Source organism: Rhinolophus sinicus, chromosome 7, assembly GCF_057876585.1.
Source record: "Rhinolophus sinicus isolate RSI-liver-muscle chromosome 7, RSI-T2T, whole genome shotgun sequence".
In the NCBI taxonomy this organism is placed as follows: Eukaryota; Metazoa; Chordata; class Mammalia; order Chiroptera; family Rhinolophidae; genus Rhinolophus; species Rhinolophus sinicus.
The window spans coordinates 48,544,750-48,566,128 of NC_142507.1; the positions used below are offsets into that span (position 1 = coordinate 48,544,750).

Consider the following 21,379-nt stretch of genomic DNA (forward strand, 5'->3'; position numbering starts at 1 on the left):
GTAATATATCTTTTATTTTTTAAGAATAAAATTTCGTAAAAATTGTACGAATAGTATAGGAGTATTTGTGTATCCTTCACCAAGTGTTAATTTTTGCCACATTCCCTCTCCCCTGTTGTATATGTTTGTACACACACTCACACGCACTTTTATTATTTATTAATATTCAAAAATCTTGTTTTTAATTCAAAGCAACCTAATATCCTGCTTTTGCAGGTATGTTACACTCCAGAGTTAAGCCATGCATGAGAAGTCGAAAGCACATGTGGTTCTTCTTTTGCTCAGTGGAACCCTGCAACACTCTATAATTTGAGAGTTGCCAGATTTCTGATACTTACACAAGAGTTTTCAAGAAGAGGGCATAATCCTACGTAATCACAAAACAGTTATCACACTTGGGAAACTTAGCATTCATACAATTGTTTAATATGTAATCCATTTTTACATTTCTCAATTATTCTAATAATATACTTTATAACTCTGTTTTTAACCACCAAAGGATTATGTGTTGCATTTGGTTGTCATGTCTGTTTATTCCCATTTAACTAGGCCCAAGTTTCCCTACTTTTGTTTTTTTATGACATTGACACAAGTATTTAAGCCAGTTGCTTTGAAGAATGTCCCTCAATTACATATTTGTGATTGTCTCATTATGATTGGGTTTAGTTTACAATTTTTGGCATAAATATTATACAGATGATGTGTTCTCATTGCATTCTTTGAAGAGGCACATGATAACAATTTAGCCCACGATTGGTGATTTTAAGTTTGATCATCAGGTTAGATTTGAGTATAAGGTCATATAAAGAATCTTTTTTTATAATTAATAAGTGATCTATAGAGTGATAACTTCGAGACTGTGAATATCCTTTTCCCAACAGTCTTTCCACCCAGTGTTATTAGCATCTTGCCTGAATCAGATATTACTATAGTAGTTGGTGGTAAAATGCTAATGGAAGCCTCTTTTAGTCTTAAAAAGAAATTACTTTGATTTTCATATACCATTTTCTTTATGTCACTTTCCTCCTCAAAAGCTACAGTGGTTCATTCCTCTCTGCCTTCATTTCTCATTTATTTTATTTAAATATTCTAATCTAAAACCAAGCCAATCTATATTCATATATATAAACATACATACATGTGCATATATAGATATACGGGGGTGCCAAAGGAATGCATACAAGTGGACACTTTGGTCAGTGTTGCTCATGGGTCATATGTGGATTGTGAGAGAAACAGGAGTCAAAGATGACACTAAACTTTTTGGTCTGAGCAACTAAGAAATGAAAGTGTCATTAAGTAAGAGAGGAAAGATTGCAAAAGCTGCGATATGCAAATTTTTGACATAAAGCCTTCCTTCCAGCCCAGTAAAATCAGTCTAGATTTTACTTCCACTTCCCTTAAAAGTTAGAGTGTGCCCTACCCAAAGACCTGACTTGTTCTTGGTGTTGGGTATATACCGGGGGTGCCAAAAAAATGTATACAAGTGGACACTTTGGTCAGTGTTGCTCGTGCAGTAGTTCACCATAATCAGAAGTGTCTGGACGCTGATCGTAACCACTTTGAGCACCTCTTGAAATTGCAGAAGTCAAACGTGACTTGTATTCATTTTTTGTTATCGGTATATATTGAGTATTAACAATTAATAGGTTTTTTTTTTTTTCTTTCTTAAAATGTGTGTACATTTTTTGGCACCCTCTGTATATGCGTACCGATAAAATTTGTTTTTTTGCATTTCACTATTTCATATTTTACTCGTCCCTCTCTTCTTTCTAAATTCAGTTCAGACCTCATCTCTTGCAGACTGTCTTTCATGACTAATTCTTAAATGCCTCATCAGTACAGACATTGAGCACTTTATCACATGGGATAGGGCTGCAAACGTGTGGCACTGCTGCCTTTTCCCTTCCAGTAATATATGGACTAACACCAGTGGACCGTGGTGCTTTTCTTGCCAAATTCAGGAAGAATGCTTCCTGAATATAACCAGTTACATTTATATGTACATAATTGCTATAATACTTTCAGAAAAACTCATATATATTTGGATAAGCAAAAGTGGAAAACACCAAACCAGTGGGATCTTATAGGTAATTAAAACAAAACCCAGACTAGGAAATTATCGCAGTTGAGTACTGCGTTCAGCACTGAGCTTCCTGGCAAATAAAGTAAAAAGGAAGCATCCTGCTCGGTGTCATTTTTATCTTGTTGAGTTAGGAGCACATGTTACTTTAACAGGTGAAACAAGAATTTTCCCTACTGCTTAATTGTAAGATGACTTAATTTGATAGTTCATTAAAAAAAAATACTGAACTATTAGATGAACCATACGAAATTGCTTTTTTTTTTTTAAAGTGAAAAAACTGAGTACTGGCAATTTCATATGGTTCAACCTAATATATGATGATATAATAAATACCTTCAAACATTGATGTTACAGAAGATGCAAAAACACTGCTAATGTTAAACTTCCTCTTTATAAAAACTGATGGCATAATACTGAAATAAAATTGATTCAAGACATTTCTGTGAAGACTGATGTAGGTTTATATTTTTCTTATTAAGATAGCGCTTAAAACTCTATGGAGGAATGAAGAGGAGTATGACTCCATAGATTTTTCTCAAATATGAACTAATTTAAATAGGCTTTGTGAGAAGCTGAGTAACTTAATTTAAAATTGTGTATTCTATCAAATAGTTGAAATTTATTGTGAATTCATTAAAGGGTAGCTATCCATGTGCTTTAGCTGCTCAAAACGATGAACATGACACTGAGCAGGATGCTTCCTTCTTGCTTTAGTTTATTTTTTAAATTATAAAAATATGTGGATATGGCAAAATGAATTAAATAGTATGGACAAGAAAAAATCAAAAATAAGTTTCTCTGTACCCTACATCTGGTCTCACTTCCCAGAGATAGCTATTATTAAACAGTTCTTGATGTATCCTTTTAGGGATGTTCTGGATATATACAAACATATAAAATATATATTTATAATGTACATACCCTTTTAACAGCCTTTTATTTGTTGGAAGTTAGAAGGGCAGAGGTTCTCAGACTGGAGCGTAATCACCTGGAAAGCGAGCACAGAGGGCTGGACTCCGCCAGCAGAGTTTCTCATCAGTAGGTCTGAAGTAGGACCTGCGTGTTTGTAACAAGTTCCCAGGTGATGCTGCTGGTCTGGACGGTCACACTGGGACCCACTGATGCCTGTGACTCAGTGAACCCTCTGTGGAAGCAAATAGAGAGTAAGGGATTCATCCGTACCCCAGGAGGTCAGGTGGGCACGGCATTGTTTCACTGCGAGTTCATGTAACCCCGTCTCCTCGGAGGGTAGCCTGAGGGACCAGAACATGGTCTCCACATTGTTTAATCCCTTTGAGGACCTGTCACAGTGTCACGGTGCGATCCAAATATTAGACACTAGGAAACACACACACATATAGAGTGAATTTCACTTGTACTATTCAATATAAACATTTTTTTTCAATTTCAAAACTGTACTTTGAAATATGCTTGCCAATTTTGTTTTTGCGACAGTAGAGGGAGCTACAACCCAAATTGTTCTTCTGTAACAATAGCAAATAATACGGGTATGTTTTCTCCATCCTTTTCCATTAATCTTTAGTTTTTAACTTTAAAAGTCAGTGTTATTGAAGTATTGTAAGTGCATAGTTTATTGTATTTTGGCAAATATCAGTATATAATCCTGGGTCACTTCCGTCCCAGTCTTGCAGTGAGTCCCAGCCAAACGCATGGCTGCTTTCTATCACTGCAGGGTGCCTGTTCTAGAATTTCACGTGATTGGGATCATGCAATATGTACTTATTTTTTGTCATTTTTTCCAGCATAGTATTATATAGATTAATCAGAGTTGTTACATGTGTCAGTAGTTCATTCTTTTCCATCAGTAAGCAGTATTCTGTTGTATGGATATACTACATTTTGTTTATACATTCATTTTTTTATTGGTTCATTAGTCATATGCTTTTGAAAGGAATCAGGGAAAAAATGGGATTATGTTTGTGTCTTGCTCTTAATTATTTCTCTGTAGGAATTTTTAAATTCTTTCCTTAAAGGTAACTAATATCTAATTTGCTGTTATTAACTATATAACTGTTATCAAATTATTTGAAATAATCATTGTGGAATGTAAAGAACAAAATAAATGAACAAGACTCATAGATACAGAGAACAAACTGATGGTTGCCAGATGGGAGGGGGGTTAGAGGGCTGGGTGGAAGAGTGAAGGGATTAAGAAGCACAAATTGGCGAAATAGTTACAAGTTACAAAATAGTCACAGGGATGTAAAGTACAGCATAAGGAATATAGTCAGTAATATTGTAATAACTATGTGTGGTGCCAGGTGGGTACTTGACTTATCAGGGGGATCACTTTGTAAGATATATAAAAGCACTGCGCTGTACCCCTAAACGTATACAATATTGAATGTCAACCGTAATTGAAAAACAGAAATAAAAAGTTTTTGAAGAAAATCAATCACTGAACTGAAAAACAAAAACCATATAATCACCTCAGTAGACACAGAAAAATCATTTGACAAAATCCAACATTCATTCTGATAAAACTCTAAGCAAACTAGGAATAGAAAGGCACTTCCTCAACTTGATAAAGGGCATCTGTGAAAAACATACAGCTAATCGTTATACCAGAAACTGAATGTCTTCCTCCTAAGCTCAGGAACGAGATGAGGATGGTTGTTCTTTTCACTTCTGTGCAGCCTTGTACTGGAGTTTGTCGCCAGTGCAGTCAAACAAGAAAAAGAAATGAACGACTTCCAGACTAGAAAGAAGAGGTAAAAGTGTCTTTTTTCATAGACGATATGATGGTCAATGTAGAAAATACTAAGGAATTTACAAAAAGTCATTACAACTAATAATTGAATTTAGCAGGGTTGCAGATACAAGATTAATATTTTAAAATCAATTGTATATACTAGCAATGAACAATCAGAAATGGAAATTTAAAAAAAATAACTTGCTATAGCATAAAGGTATGAAATACTTAGGGATAAATCTTGAGAAAACTTACATGAAAAACCTGTACACTGAAAACTAAAAATCACTGCTGAGAGCAACGGAAGACCTAAGCATAAATGGAGCGAGTCCCTTTTTTAATGGTTCTGAAAATTCAATATCGTCAATTCTGCCCAAATTGATCTATAGATTCAACACAATCCCAGTCAAAATCACAGGAGGCTTGTTTTTGTAGAAATTAATAAGCTGTTTCTAAACTTCAAGTGGAGAGGCAAAGAACCTAGAGTAACCACAACAAATTTTAAAAAGAACAAAGTTGAAAGCCTAACACTACCTGATTTTAAGACTTACAAAGCTGTAAAGATCAAAACGCAGTGCTACTGGTGTAACGATCGATCTACCAGTGCAACAGAATAGGGAGTCCGGTGGGGAAACCCGATACGTATATGGACAGCTGACTTTTGACAAAGGCATAACACGATGCCGTGAGAAAAGATGGGCTTTTCAATAAAAGCTGCTGGAATCATTGAATTTCTATATGCATATACAAAAATCAATTCAAAATGGATCAGAGACCTAACTTGAAAACCTAAAAGTATACAACTTTTAATAGAAAACATAGGAGAAAAAAATGTTGTGACCTTGTGCTGGGCAAAGAGTTTTTAGATATTGCATCAAAAGCATAATCCATAAAAGAATAAATTGATCGAGTCGTCTCAAAATTAAAAAACATCTGCTCTTTGAAAGACACTTGAAAGAGAATGAAAGATAATCAAATGAAACAATGAAAAGACAAGCCACAGACTACGATAAAATCTTTGCAAAATATATATCTGATAAAGGACTTGTGTCTAGAATTGAATTCTCAAAACTTGACAATAAGGTAACGTGCAACCCAATGTAAAACCAGGCAGAAGAGTTTAGTAGTTCACCAAAGAAGATCCAAGGTTGTCAAATGAGCTCATGAAAAAACGCTCAACATCATTGGTACAAATTAAAACTACAAAGAGATATCACTACACCCTGTTAGAATGTCAGCATAGACCCGCACCTGAAGAGATGTCTGCCTTTACTTTCTGACTTTGAACTTTTTGTGCGGAGCTGTAGGCATGGAACATCTTAAAATTCCGAGGAAAAAGTCATGAATATAACCGAGATCCTGATTACTGTGGAAAAAAATTTAAAAACAAAACGTGCCAACCCAGAAAATCCTTTCCACAAATGTAGCAGAGAAAGAAAACATTTTCTTGTTGAATAAGCATTAAGCCCAACTGCAATTTAATTTACGTCACAGGCAGGTTGTAAAGAGAAAGAAAGCTCACCTTGCTATACAACCAGGTTGGACACAATCCATTACCTACATGAAGATACTTGGCGACTGTCCTTATATAAGACTACTTTCTCCACAGCACCACTTGCTAAACATAGTTCATTCGAAACCCACGTGGTAACTGGGGGGGCATTTGTGTTAGTTAATTGCCTTTATCCAAAGGAAAAATAATACTTCTGTGTCTTCATTACAGCTTTGAGAAAGGCACATAAGCAAACCTCCCACAGTGACAGGGAGATTGGGGTGCTATCTTCCTCCGTGTTTACATTTCAAAGACACGCTCCTTGGCCTTGAAGAAAAACATTCCTGGATTGCACAACTGGCAGGAGGTTTATTTGGCTTTTAAATAGATACACATACAAATCAAAGGTACAATTGCAAGTTTTTTCAAAGCAGTGATCTAAGAAAATGGAAAGAGGAGTTAAGGTCTTTTAGCAGCAGGAAAATTTTCATATTTTTTCATTAACCTTCACAAAACAGGGAGCTCCAACCATGTTTTACTGCTGACTTAAGCGACCTTTGCTACCAGCTACCTCTGGTCTGTTTGTTATATGAGATAACCCCAACTGTGTCTGCAGTTTAGGTATCCTGTGTCCTGTAAGCAAAGTCATCCTGACTTATTTGACCCCTAAAGGCAGAGGGGTCAGTGAATTCCCTTTAGCTCCCTTATATCTCAGAACAAAACCTAAACCATGGCAGATGGCGGAAAAGCCTGCCTCTAGTCCATCTTTAAAAAGTGCATGTGTCTTTCGCATTTGAATCCATTATATCCCCATGTTTATTTCATTATTTTTTCTTCCCACTCCTTCATCCTTCCATTCATCCTTTCTGGGGTATTTCCCCAGAAAACACCTTTAAGATTTGATGAAAGACGTGGAGAAGGGCAGAGGGCAGAGGGCAGATCTTTTGGAGAGATTAATAATTGTATGCATTAAGGCATCATCTAATTCCCTTCCATTTAATTTGATTTTTAACCAGTGTGTTCCAAAGACATTATTTAAGCAGTCGAAGTACAAATGAAATGGAAGTTTTAAGTAAATTATTTTTCAAATAGTCTTATGAGTTCCTCGTAGTCCTTAATGCAGTTCTTTTTAGAGTTGTCACATCCATGATACACGTGAGACTGCCATTGATGGTTGTGAAAAGTCCTCAAGGCTTGTTTCATAAATTAACATAAAGGACTAAGGAAGGGCCCATGAACTTGGTAGTTGGTTCTTTTAGCCTTACCATTTTTCTGTAGACACTTAAATGCTTCTCCTCAGATTTGGTTGACCTTTCTTTCTGAAAAACTTCTCGATTCGGTTAACACCAATATTTATGTTAATCACATCTGGCACCACCATCTCCTCGGAGTGTTTTGTCTTTACATAAGAGAAAGATAAAAAGAGATGTATGGGAACAGCATTTAAAAATAGCTCCAAAAAGCAAGCAGGACATCCAATAAAACTGAAGTATTTAAGCATCTTTTTCTTTCTTTCTTTATTTTTATTTTCATTTTTTTACTGTGTTAAAAAAGGAAGACTAAAAGAGTAAATTAATTCCCATGGAGTTATACTAGGGGTTGGAAGATGGAGATTCCTTAGCTGCATTTGGATGTGATGCCTTAAAGTTTTGGTCAGTCTGATTCCATTTGGGTACATTTATTTTGCAAACTGACTAAAATTATAAATGTCTTTAATACCAAAAGTAAAGTGAACATTTTCAGGAACTATTTCAAGACCATAATGTGCATGAATCAAAAACCCAGATATTCAGAAGTAGACTGGCAAAGTCAAGTATGGTATAGGTTTAGAATGTATCAGTCAGGAGCCAGGGCCCAAATCCAGCAAATAGCACTTGTGTGCGTTCCGTGTCCGTCTTACAGAAGGACAAGATGTGTCTGTACTGGCTCCCAAAGTGCGTGTACCGTTTTACATAACCAACAACAATGGGCAAGAATTCTACTTTCTCCACTTCCTTGCCAACACTGGTTGTTTTTATGTATTTATCTTTTATAATTGCCATCCTAACAGGTGTGAGGGGATATTTCACTGTGGCTGTCATTTGCATTTCCTGATGATTTATGAGTGTGATGTTGAGCATCTTTTCATATACCTCTTGGCCATTTATATGTCTTTTTTTCTTTTTTTGAGAAATACCTATTGCAGTCCATTGCTCATTTTTAATTGAGTTACTTGAGTTTTGCTATTGTGTGATAGGATTTCCTTGTCTGTTTTGAAAATTAATCTGGTTTTATTTTGGGCTCCTATAACAGGGTAGTGTAGACTGGGTGGCTTATAAATAACAAACATTTATTTCTCACAGTTCTGGAAGTCCAAGATAAGGGTCATAAAATAGTCTAGTTTTGGTGACAGCCATCTTCTGGGTGACATACTGCCGACTTCTCATTGTATTCTCATGGCAAATCGCAGAGAGCTTTCGCCTCTTTTTATACGCATCTACCTACAGGCTTTTGTCAATGCCATTTGTCATCTATTATCTTTAACCTTGAACTATAGTTTAAAAAAAAAAATCTTTATTAGAAGAAAAAATACCTAGTATGAGAACTAATTTAGATTGTAGACGTTTCTCAACTTCACAGCAAAAATCATTCTCCAATTGTTCCATGTTTAAAATCCAGGTTAAAAACCTTACATTTGAATCAGTAATAGAGCATCACGTCCCTGACATCCTTTTTTGAATGTGTAATCCAACGTGAAAAAGAGTTGTTAGCTATACTGCTTTTTCAACACTGATTTGTTATAAATTTTTAAAAGTCTAGTGTCAGCCACTACTCTCTAGGGGGCCGACTCTCCCAGAGCGGTCAGCCTTGCTCCAAAACCCCAGGACCAAGCAGCGGTGCTTAAGGTCCTGGGCTGTCCTAGAGGGCAGGATGACAGCTGTATTCGTTTCCTAGGGCCACTGTAACAAATTACCACAAACTCGGGGGCATAACAGAAATTTATGCTCAGTATGGAGGCCAGAGGTCTGAAATCATCACCCCCTGAAGGCGTTCCTTGGCTTGTGACAGCATAGCTTCAGTCTACCTGTCTTCACATGACCTTCTTCCCTCTGTGTCTCTGGGTCCAGATCCCCCTCTTTTCTCTTGTAAAGATACACGTCGTTGGATGCAGGGCCCACCCTAAGTCCAGCATGATTACCTCTGCAAATGCCCTATTTCCAGAGAAGATCACATTCCAGCTCCAGGTGGAAATGAGTTGGGGTGAGGCACTACTCTGCCCCCTAAAGTAGTATTCATAGTTAATTAAGATCCTGTCTTTAAAATGATGGCTCTAATACAATAATACCATTTTTTGTTATCTAAAACTTTCACAGTCATTATCTTACTGATTTTTATAACATTTATGTTGACATGAGGTACTTCCGTAACACCTCCCATGGAAAGGACTCATTTTTCAGGAAACTCGTGCATTTTCTCTCCCAAGAAGTGATGAGATGAGAGAGAGCCTGGTCTATTAGCCCATATTTAACCAGGGCACATGAAGAGACATGGAATCGCGTAGAATGTAGCTCTCCTGGACAATTTTGTGCCCAGACACCAAGAGCTTGTACAGTAAGCAGAGCCAGTGGACAGAAGAGACGCTTGCTGTAGCCAGCCGAGTCTGTCTTTTCAGGTCTAGTGTCTCGGCTGCAACCCCGTGAGTAAATCAAGGTCAAGCGGGTCTCACGGTCTAGGGGTGAGATTGGACTCCCTGGTGCCCTCTATCCCAGCTTTCCCAGTTATTAATGTCAAGTTGCCACGCTGTTCCCATTTACCTCCATGCTGTGTGTTTACTCTCCTCCAGACCTATAAACAGTAATCAGAGAAGACATCAATGTGCCTATTTTTTAAATAAATACATTTTAGATAAACTACTGTAAAGGAATTCTTCCCTGGAGCCTCGTAAGGCCCAGCTAGTTGTTGCTAAGATCAAGGGTCAGAACCTAAATTTCCTGACTTGGTAAGTTAGTTTTTTATGTTCACGCACATGACCCACTAAAAGAATTCAGATTGGAACTTGCTCAGCATTCTAGGTAAGCAGCTTTGTGTGTGTTAAATCTATCATTTTTAATTTCTAAGTAACCACTGTGGCTTGCAGTGCTCGTGGAGAGGTCAGGAACCCTTGCCTTCATTTAAACACTGCGATTTACCCACGAAGAGAGACTCATAACTATTTAATCTCCTATAAGTCCATGTTTCTGAAACTTTTATTTAACAGTTTGCAGTACCTGTAAAAACTACTGATGTGTTAGGAGCGTGTGAAAGTCCTTGCTATGTCCAAATAATGTACTTTTACTTATTTCCTTCAGTGTTTATTTATTTATAATGGCGAATTACTTTCTAGTTATACTGTGTAAGCTGCCAAAACATATGATTGATATTATGTTATTTTTAAAAGGGTGTCTGAAAAATGGTGATGTGGTTTTTCTTATACCATTTTATAGCATTGTTTCATGTGTGTCAGACAGGTGTGTGGGATTTGTTTTTTAACTATGTTATTTCAGAGGTCTTGTTGTGCGGCTGACTGAATTTGTGCACTATTCTGGAACACACTATCCTTGTGTTTTAGATTATTTGAGTGACTGAGGCTCGTCCTCTGATGTGCTTTTCATCAAAGCTGCTCACAACAGGTGTCGGTGTCCTCTGCCGTTACAACTGAGATCACTTGGTCTTCCCATTGAATGCTAATTGAACCTCATTTCTCCTCCTTCTATTCTCAGGTATTTGTATCTGCTGTTCTCCGGCGATGACCTTTTACCTTTAGACCACTGGGTGTTTAATACAGAGGCCCATCCTCTGCCTGTGTTGCATTTAGCCAACACCACACTTTCAGGAAATCCTGCTGTTCGATGAAAGCAGCTCCGAAAGACCATTCTCACCTGTGTTTTGTTTACATGGACCACTACAGAAGTTAGTCTGGAGAGGGGACTTTTGAAAACCTGGACCTCTGAAGTCCACATGGCAGGGCGGAACATGACTCCCCAGAAGACTTGTCCACTTGTACATATCTCAGCTTTGAAATAATTCCATTTTGTACCTGACCAAAACATACTCGGGTATGTGTGGGACAGAGACCTGCTGTGCTGTGATTCTTAAGGAGGTGGTCACAGAGAGATTCTGCTCGTTGCTACAATATCGTGTTTAGAGTCCTGGAATCTGGAGGCTCGACTCCCTAAGCATAAGCCAGGAATGGGGGGCATGTCGCAGGAGTGAGAGGTGGCCTTTGGAACCAGTTTATATTTGTTTCCTCCCAAAGAGGAGCAGCTTTCAAGTCCGATACTTACGCATTGTTTATCCCATTTTTCTGCGTTTTTAATAATGGAATGAACTAAAATAATAGGGACAAAAGAACAGTAGAACTGCACCGGCAGCGAGAAGACTTGGAAAAGAAACAGAAGCACCTCTCCCTGTCTGAGCTTTCACGTTCCCCGTCAGGTGGTCAGACCGGCAGCCATTTCAAATCCCAGTCTATTCCATTGCAACTTCTTGGTTAAATTTAGGTTTCTCGGGGGGCACGATCTCACAAAGAATGTTCTTCAAGTCTGTGTCCATACGGATCATTGAAACTGCTGTTTTGTCATAACCGCTACTTAGGAGCCTGGGTTTGGGATGTTGTGCATGTGGGCCAGTCTAGTGTTGGTAGCATGGCAGAAAGCGGGGGAAACGCCGCACTTTGTCACCTTGAAATGTGTTCTAAGAGAAAGCCTTGGTTTTGTTGGTAGGAGATAATTTTCCCAAACCAGCAAATCTACCAAGTAAATTTTATCCATTTTAACCTCATTATAAACGTAGTAGAATCCCGCAACTTACAACTCTATTTATGTGGCTTGGCCAAATTCACTATACTATTATGCAGCTCTGAATTTACCTTGATGAGTCAAATTACTTTTACAACTTATTAAATCAAAGACAAAATACAGCGAAACTTCCTGAAATAGTCTATCTGAAATGGAGCCAGGGGGATCCTTTATTTATTATCTCATCAGATTAGTGAGCTTTTCACCAATATTTTATGCAAGATATAAATTCAACTTTTATTTTCTCTAAGGATAGTTATAGAAATCCAAAATAGCTTCAAAATAATTTTTAGTGATAAAAGTGTGTTGTAATTAATCATATTACACAAAATTTGGAATATAGCTAAGGACTTTCTCTTAGCATCAGTAGATTTTGCAGAAAGAACTTAAATTTTATCAAGAACTATATTATAAGATAAATATCTAACACTTATAAATCTTCTGTCCCTTGAATTTGTGTCACAGTGCAAGACACTTTTTCTTCTTTACATTTAATACAAACAGCTTCCAATGAGAATAAAAGTTGGGAATAGTATAATTAGGCTAATATTTACTCTGAATTTGAAGCTTTCCTGAAACAAATGTCTGTGCAAGAAACCCACCTTGGAATTCTGAAGGCTTATTCCCTTACTTTGATAGCTTTTCTTTTTAAACTTTTATGAGCATGCAGTAGGTTTACATTGGGGACAGATTTAATAAATTAATGTAATTTATTGCTTTCCAAGGGGGATCATCTTATGCTACAACTAGTCAGAGCTTACAGTGCGGCCCAACGTCAGTATTGATAGCCACCCCGAGACTTCCCCATATTCATAGAAGACGGGGGTGTGGAGCCAGTTGCAGAGTTACGTTTTGAAATTGTTATATCTTCTACTACTTGAACAATTAAAATTTTTAAAGGAGAAGGGTAGATGACTATAGCTTCAGAAGAGAAAGGGAAAGTATTTGGTTCTCAGAAAAAGTGAAGAGCTCGAGCTGGCAAGGACCCAGAGCAGCTGTGTAGATGGTGACGAAGCCTCCCTCGCTTTGTTTAGAAAATGCAGAGTAAAGGGGCCTTCTTGGTTCCCAGGAGCTTCTCAAGGAGTGAGAAGACAGAAGCCCCACTCCTGAGTGCTCTGTCGCTTTCTCAGATGACTGGAGCTTGCGAGGAGGGAGACGTGGAGAAGCAGGACCAGTTCCGGAACAAGTCAAGACTGACAGGGACAGTGGGCGGGTCTTCACCACCAGCCACCTGCCTGCCTGTGATGAGGAGAAGACTAGAGCTTAGAACAATGCTTCCATTTTTTCCTTCTGAATACCAAAGGCGATTAAAGTCAGCTACAAATGACCTGCCAGTGTCATGTTTTATTTTTGTTACAGATTTTTTACATGATTTTCTCCAAGATCAATCCTTATGCCATATTCTGCTTAGTTTCCATGAGTATTCTTTACTTTCTTCTGTGCTCTACAGTCCTTTGCATATTATAGACCTTATTACTCAGGTTAAATAACTCATTACGTTTATAAGACCTTCTGCAAAGAGCCTAAATATGCTCCTTTCTAGGTGTCTCCTCGAAGAGCTGACACCTTGCTTTATGCCTTTGGCACAAATGTGCAAAATAGATAGATCAGTTGGTACATAAAAGAAAACAAATAGAGATGTCGAACGCTCCTATACATTTCTACACTTACTTCTCTTTTACAATTTTAGGATCACACGTTTTTGTTCAGACCAGTATAAAGTTAAAGCCAAGAGAATGTGGCCCTACCCAAAAAGAAGCCCCAGTGCAGGAAAATAAATCCTGTCCGAGGGTTCTTACTCTCTGGTAGGTTTATGCTGTTCTGTGTCTCTGACACCAGCTTATTCCTATCTTTTGAGATGTTTATATATAAAAGTAAAACCCGGGTTATCAAAGGAATGTATTCCTTTTGTGGAATATTGACCGTGATTTTCTATGATGTCATCTAGGGCAGCCCTGGGCTTCACTTGGTAAATTTTAACCTAGCCGTTTGAAATATTGGTCATCTTTTCACCTCCATTGCCAAAGTCTTTGTCAACAAGCATGTTGATAAAAGATTGTGCTTGCCATTCTCGTTACGCAACTTCTCCTTACCTGGATTTCTTGGAATGAGTGCATGAGTGAATGAGAGAGTGAGTGAACAAGCATGGCGTACCTACTATGTGCCATGGCGTACCTACTATGTGAATGCACTTTCAAGCATTCGAACATTTTGTGATTCCAGTGGCATTTCTGTGTAAGAGTAGTTCATACCATTTTAAATGTTTTCCAGTATGAATCACCTTACAAAATCCTTAATTTTTGTATTTCATTTAAATGAAAAAGAAAGTGTTTATAATATATTTTAAGCATTGTCTTACTGTATAATACTAACAGCTATCATTGTAGTTCATAACTAAAGTCTCTTGGAAAATGTCAAAGAAATACTTGACTTCTGATGCAACTGACTAAAATATTTAGAAATAAATAAGAACATTCTTCTTTTGCTCTATCACTTTAGTTACATAATTAAAAATTAATGTTGTATAGAAATGTTGGTGATTTTATATTCAAAAAATTTTTGTCCCATAATTCATGGGTAAAACTTGGCAGTTGTAAATTGTTTTTGCTTTGCTGTGGGTCTCCTAGTGGTCCCACGCTACTAAATATGAAAGAAAAATATACTAAACTATTTCTGCGTTCCACATAACAGTTCCTAGTAATCATATTCTTGCTTTTCTTTTAGGTCTCCTTACCCTCAAATTGTCTAACCCGTGTTATCACTCTTTACATAGATATCTACCTAAGTAGTTCTACACAGATTTTTAATACTGTCTGTGACGATTAATTAACAAACAATTATGAACTGGTTTTGGCTGCACAAATTGTACACAGAATATTTGAGTAACCAAATCTGATCTGGAGATATTTTAATGGCCTTATTCTGGTCAAGAACATGGGCGACGATGATTTTCTGTTACTTCAGCTTGTTTTGATCATGACAGAGATGTTCTTTTTGATCTTGAGTGGCTCGGCAAGCTTTTCTCTGAAGATCCAGATAATAAATATTTCAGGCTTTAGGAGCCATACAGCCTCTATCTCTGCTCCTCAGGTTCTGCCATAGAAACATGAAAGCAGGTATAGACAATATGTAAATGAAGGAGCTTGGCTGTGTTCCAAAAACAAGGAGGTCTGGACTTGGCCCACAGGTCATGGTGGTTAACCCTTGATCCCAGGTTTAATTTGTGTAAGACCCTGTAGTCTTTGATCTACATCTTATCTCTGTGTTTGAGTTACATAGTTGATTTTTAAAGCAAAAAGATGTGTGTATGTACGGTTGGTTGTATGTATTTGTAACCTAAAGCTATATATTTTGTCTTGAAAATAGATGCACTCCTCTGGACTCGGTTCAGGTTTCAATATGATGGCAACTCTTAAGAAAGAGGCACGTTTCTTTTGTTCTTGGGGTATGCTGTCAGCCAGTCTCCTTGCCTTGTCATTCAATGCCACAATTCCAGAGTCCCCATGTAAAAATAAAGCGTTTCTGTGGTGTCAAAATGGTAATTCTCTCTAAGTTCTGCCTGCTCATTGACCTTTGGACCAGGACTCTGGATTGCTGGAGCAGAAATTCCTCCACTTGAGAACTCGATGACAAGAATACGATGGAATTTCTGACCTTTGTGCTGCAGAAACCAATCTGTTGAAAAATTTTAAGCCGCAGAAAATGGGTTATGTGCCTCATTTACTATCTGGCATCCGCTACCCCTTTTTTAGGCTGCAGCAAGGTATTGTTCCTGTTACCTCTACAATCTGAGGACTGTGGAGAAAAGATGTATCCAAAAGGACAGTTCCCCTTCTTTCCTTGCATAACTCGCCTCAAATCCTTTACAAGTCAACCTTACACTTCCACTGTTTAACCAATAATCCATTTTAAACTCCGAGCCCAGCAGAACTCATAAAATTACACAACACCATATGACTAGCCGATACATTGCAATGCACCAATCACCCTGAGACATAATAGGTTTTTTTCACTCAAAGTTTGTCAAATATTTCAGTATTTGGGGGAATTGAGGGGAGGCCTGTATTCAGAGTGACAGGGGGAGGCCACACGCATTGTAAATGAGCTGCTTTTCTAGGTCCGACATACTCTACAGCTCAGTGTGAAAGTAGGTGAGAATACAAACCCATGAACCCACACGCATGCGTGTTCAATATGCAGAGGATTTGAAACTGCAAATGTCTTACGGCTCTGACGACTACAGAATTCTGCAGATTGCATACCAGAAAACTCCGTGGAGATAAGCTCAGCTCTTTCCTGGGGAGAGTGATTTTTCAGAAAATCTAGAAAGGAGCTTTCGTTGGATTAATTTTTAAAAGTATCCCCGGTTTTAATTCCTGGATTTGGAAGTTGAAATGCCATTCCTCAGTCTCACTGGTCTCACATTCACTGACAGAATTTTTGGGATAAGTGTAACCTCTTAAATCGGTATCCACTGGCCGCTCCTGAACCAATCCTGTGTCGTCCTCCATATGTAATTTTTATAAATTAAAGGTAATATTGTATATTAAAGATCAAATAAAGATGTTCTTCAAGTGAACAGGCTTCGTTTAACCTTCATTTGTACCCACTGACATTGCAGCTCAGTCTTTCTATTTATAGAACAAGTTTGTTCCAGCAAATGGTAGTCTTCAGTCTCCCACATTCAGAGACTTCTTTCTTTCGGGTGGGCCAATCTTCACGTTCTTTGATATTACAGAAAGATGAAGAGTTTGCTTATAGGGTAATTTTTATTCCATCTGCTTTTAAGAAAAACTATAGAGCTGTGTGACAATCTTACAGTATTACTGTGCCTCTTATCTCTAAGACCTAGTCTAGCCCAACCTCTGAGATTGTCGAGCTTAAAAATACCTTAATCACAAAATATCATTCTGTCACATTAAAATCTGACCCGATCCTGCTTAAGGGATTCTTGGGCAAAGATAGGCCTAAGAGGTTTGAGGAATAAGATCAGCTAGATGATAGATAGTGGTTAAAACCCTGTACCCACAGAGCATCAAATAAGGTAGTGGTGAAACCCGAAATAACAGCCAGTTTACATCTTTGAGGTCTAATTCTTCCTGGGACAGTGGATTGCAACTTAAATCAAAATTTTAAACTGGGAAATTTTACATTGTGGATGTATCAAATTAATTGTGGATTTTCCTTTTCAGAGGCAACTAAAACAGGACCAGATGAAAGAATAAGGGTCCCTGAGTACAATAAAATTCGGGCATCTTTCTGTTTGCCAGACACCTTAAATTTTTACATTATTTCATTGGGTTACAAAAAACTTGTAACATGCAGATAGCATTCACGTTAAGAGGATAGGTTCATCATAGAAACAGAGTAGATTGGCGGTTGCCAAGGGCTCGGGGTTAGAGGGAAATGGGGAGGTGTTGGTCAAATGGTATGAACTCCCATATATATAAGTTCTGGGTACAGCATGATGACTAATCAATAATATTGAGGACTTGAAAGTTGCTAAGAGAATAGATCTTAAAAGTTCTCACCACACACGCAAAGTAACTATCTGAGGTGACGGATGTGTTAACTAATCTTTTTATAGTAATCATTGCATAATATATCTGTATAGCAAATATACACCTTAATTTACACCATGTTTTGCCAATTATATCTTAAAACCTTTTTAAAAGTACAAGTTCAGATGTTGAGAGACAGTATCTTGTTGGCTAACCTAACACAATTTTTTAAAATGTTTTTCTGGTGCTCGCTCTGGTACACTAAAATGTTTTTCTGTGATAAAATACAAAGTTTGCTATTTTAGCCATTTTAAGTATACAATACAGTGGCAATAGTTAACAATGCTGTGCAACCATCACCACTATTTCCAACACTTTTGCATCATTCCAAACAATCTCTGTAACCATTAAGCAATAATTCTGCATCCTCCCTGGCCCCGAAGAAAATCTGAACTTTTTAACCCCCAAATAATCTCAATTTTCTTACCTTTAGAAAGGGGATACTACAGGATTTTTAGGAGAATTAAAAGAAAAATCCATGTACCTGGCCTGAAATAAGCTCACAACTTTAGTTACTGTTTTCATTATTTTCATTAGTACATTGCAGTCATCATCCCTAAAGCAATAGAAAGAAACTAATAAAGGGGAAGTGCAATTCGAACAGGACACACAGAGCCAAGAAAACCAGTTCTTCCTCATTTTATACAGAAGGAAAGTGAAACCAAAAGAGGGTAAATGAAAGCACGAGATGTTCTTTAAGGCTGTGTTTCAGTTTTCATTCATGAGTCTATGAAATAAACTCATACAGTTTTGTTAATAAAAAAGTTTAATGACAGGCAAATGTAGGCATAATATATATGAAACAAGCAGCTTAAAAACCGTATAGAAGTCACTTTTGTTAAAGCAGACACAGCAAAAAATAGGCACTAAAAGTTATCTTTGGTAAGGATAGGAAAATGAATGTTTTACTATTTGCTGATTTAACTTTTTTTTAAATTAACAGCTTTATTGAGGTACGATTTACATAAAATAAAACTTTCCCATTGTAAGTGGGAATTTCAGTGAGCTTTAGTAAGTTTATGGAGTTGTACAGCTTTCCCATAATCCACAAAGGTCTTCATGTTCCCTTTCAGTCATTCTCCATTCTTGTCCAGCTGCAGGGCAACTACTAATCTGCTTTTGGTCTTTATAGATTTGCCTTTTCTGGACATTTCATAGAAATGGCATCATACGCTTGTGGTCTTTTGCATCTGGCTTCCGTAACCTAGCTCGATGTTTTCAAGCATTCTGTTGTAGCAAGTATTAAAAGTTCGATCGTTTTTACGGCTGAAAATATTTCATTGTACGTATATACCATGTTTTGTTTATCCATTCACCAATTGATAGATATTTGGATTGTTTCCACTTGGGAGCTATTGTGAATAAGCTGTTATAAACATTTGCATACAAGCCTTTGTGTGGACACCTGTTTTCATAGCTTTGGGGTATGCACGGTACTTAGGAGTGAGTTGCTGGGTGATATGGTCAAGTTATAATATGCATAACTTTTAAAGAAGTTACCATCTTGTCTTCCAAAGTGACTGTTTTTACATTCCCACCAGCAATGTACCAGGGTGAAAGTACCAGTTTTTTCAAATCCCCACCAACGCTTGTTGTCTGTCTTTTCTACAGCCATTCCAGTCTGTGTAAATTTATATCTCACTGTGCTTTTAATTTGTGTTTCCCTAATGACTAATGATGTTGAGCATCTGTGTGATTAGCCATGCACAAATCTTTGGTAAAATGTCTATTCAAATATTTTGCCCATTTGAAAAATTGGATTGTCTTATTGAGTTGGAAGACTTTTTTACATATTCTGTATTTATTTTCTCTAAGATTTTGATTTGTCTTTTCATTTTTTAATGGTGTACTTTGAAATGCAAAATATTTTCATTTTGATAATTTATCAAATTTTTTATGGATTGTCCTTTTGTACCTAAACCGAAGTCAAAAAAAAAAAAAAAAAGAAGACTTTTAGACCTATGTTTTCTTCTAAAAGTTTTATAGTTTTACCTCTCCCATTTAGGTCTATGATCCATTTTGAGTTCATTTTTAATGTACAGTCAGGGTCTGAAGTCACTTCTACATGTGGGTCTCTACCCCAGTACTAATTATTGAAAAGCTTCTCCGTCTCCTGTTGATTTGGTTTGGCACCTTTGTGAAATATCAGTTGATGTTAGATGTAAGGTTTTATTTCTGGATTCTTAATTTCGTTCCATCCATCTGTGTCTTTCCTTATACCAATATCACACTGTGTTGATTACTGTAGCTTTAAAGCCGCGGTTCTCAACCAAGGGGTGATTTTGCCCTACCTCACCCAGGAGACACATAACGTCTGAGGACATTTTTGTTCAGGGGTGGGGGTACGGATGCTACTGGCATCTGGTGGGTGGAGGTCGGGGACAGACAGTTTTGACTGCTTTTTTTCCTGAAAACAGGTCACCTTGCATATCTTGTACTTTTTTTTTTAAATTATTGAAAACTGGACATTTTAGGCCATATATTATTGTGGCAACTCTAGATTCTGCTCTGATCTCCACCACCCAGGAAGGTGGTAGGTTGTTGTTGCTGCCATTTTTTTTTTTTTTTTTTTTTTATTGTTTGGTGATTTCCTTGGACTAATTTTATGGAGATTGTCTTTCCCTTGCTATATGGCTACGGCTGTCTCCTTGCTCAGTTTTGTAGTTTTACAATCTTATTTATATTTTTAAATCTGGCTTCCTAGGAGTCACGCCTGGGTCAGCATAGGTTAGGGGGTCAGCCAGTGGTTTGTCAGAAGGTGTAGTCAGACTTTAGCCTGGAAGGGCCTCCCATTCTTGGCCAGTGGATCTGTGTGTAGGTTAGGGAACACATAGCACCCTCAGGGTTCTGGCAGGTTACAAGGCTTCTGTGGCTTTTCCTTTATCCCGGGCCCTCACATGTGTTTTCTGCCTGAATCCAGGACCTCACATTCAGCTCGGGCTCTCTCTGGTCTCCCCTTAATGTGCACTCTGCCTTGCTCTTGCGTGCAGCCTTCCAAACCAAGGCCATGCAGCAAGGTTGCACCATGGGTGTCTTATTCCATGGATCGGTCTCCTTGTTCAATTTCTGGCCGTTCTGCCAATCTGTTGGTCTTCCAACTGGAATGGAATTGTCACACTGGCCGTAGTCACAGTTGCTATTCATCTGCCACTAAGATTTCTTCTGTTTCCAACCGCGCCTGGGGAATGGAGTTTTCTTATGCTTCACTCCAAACAAAGTCATCCCCGCCCAGCTTGTCCGGCCCTGGGAGAACTGCCGAGCTGATGGAACCGGAAGGGAACGGGACTAGCCATGGGCTGAAATGCCATAGACTCGCCCTTCTTACCCCAAGGGTCAATCATTTTTCTTGAATAACTGCGTCTTGATTTGTTGCATGCCTTTGCTCAATTTCTAGGACGTTTCTCCATTTTATTCCTTTTGGGGGAAAGGATTTTCTCCTTGTTCTGCCATTTGCCATTCCAGGAATAAATTATTGAGATATATATTAAATACCTCTGCAAATTTTAGTCTTCTTAAAGCTTTACTCTTTCCGCCTGAAATGTCTTTACTTCTCTCAAAATCCTACTCATCGTTTGTGTTCTCACGCAATGAAACTTAAAGAACCTTCCCTGAGTTCCCTAAGTTTGAGTGTTTTCTTCCACATGTGTACATCCGTCACTCCTGTTCTCGGCTCTCTTACGATGTATCACATTTATTTGCGGACACGACTTT

General features: G+C 37.8%; 1 protein-coding gene across 2 annotated transcripts in view; it reads left to right on the forward strand.

Annotated features, from left to right (window-relative positions):
- The window catches only part of MAN1A2 (mannosidase alpha class 1A member 2), a 111,553-nt gene extending 98,119 nt beyond the window's left edge, over positions 1 to 13,434 (forward strand). For both annotated transcript variants that reach the window (XM_019730603.3, XM_088799519.1), the window contains exon 13: positions 11,031 to 13,434. In XM_019730603.3, coding sequence (XP_019586162.3) covers positions 11,031 to 11,163 — 133 coding nt within the window. In that variant the 3' untranslated portion in view covers positions 11,164 to 13,434. The remainder of the gene's footprint in view (positions 1 to 11,030) is intronic.
- Positions 13,435 to 21,379: the final 7,945 nt, after the last annotated feature.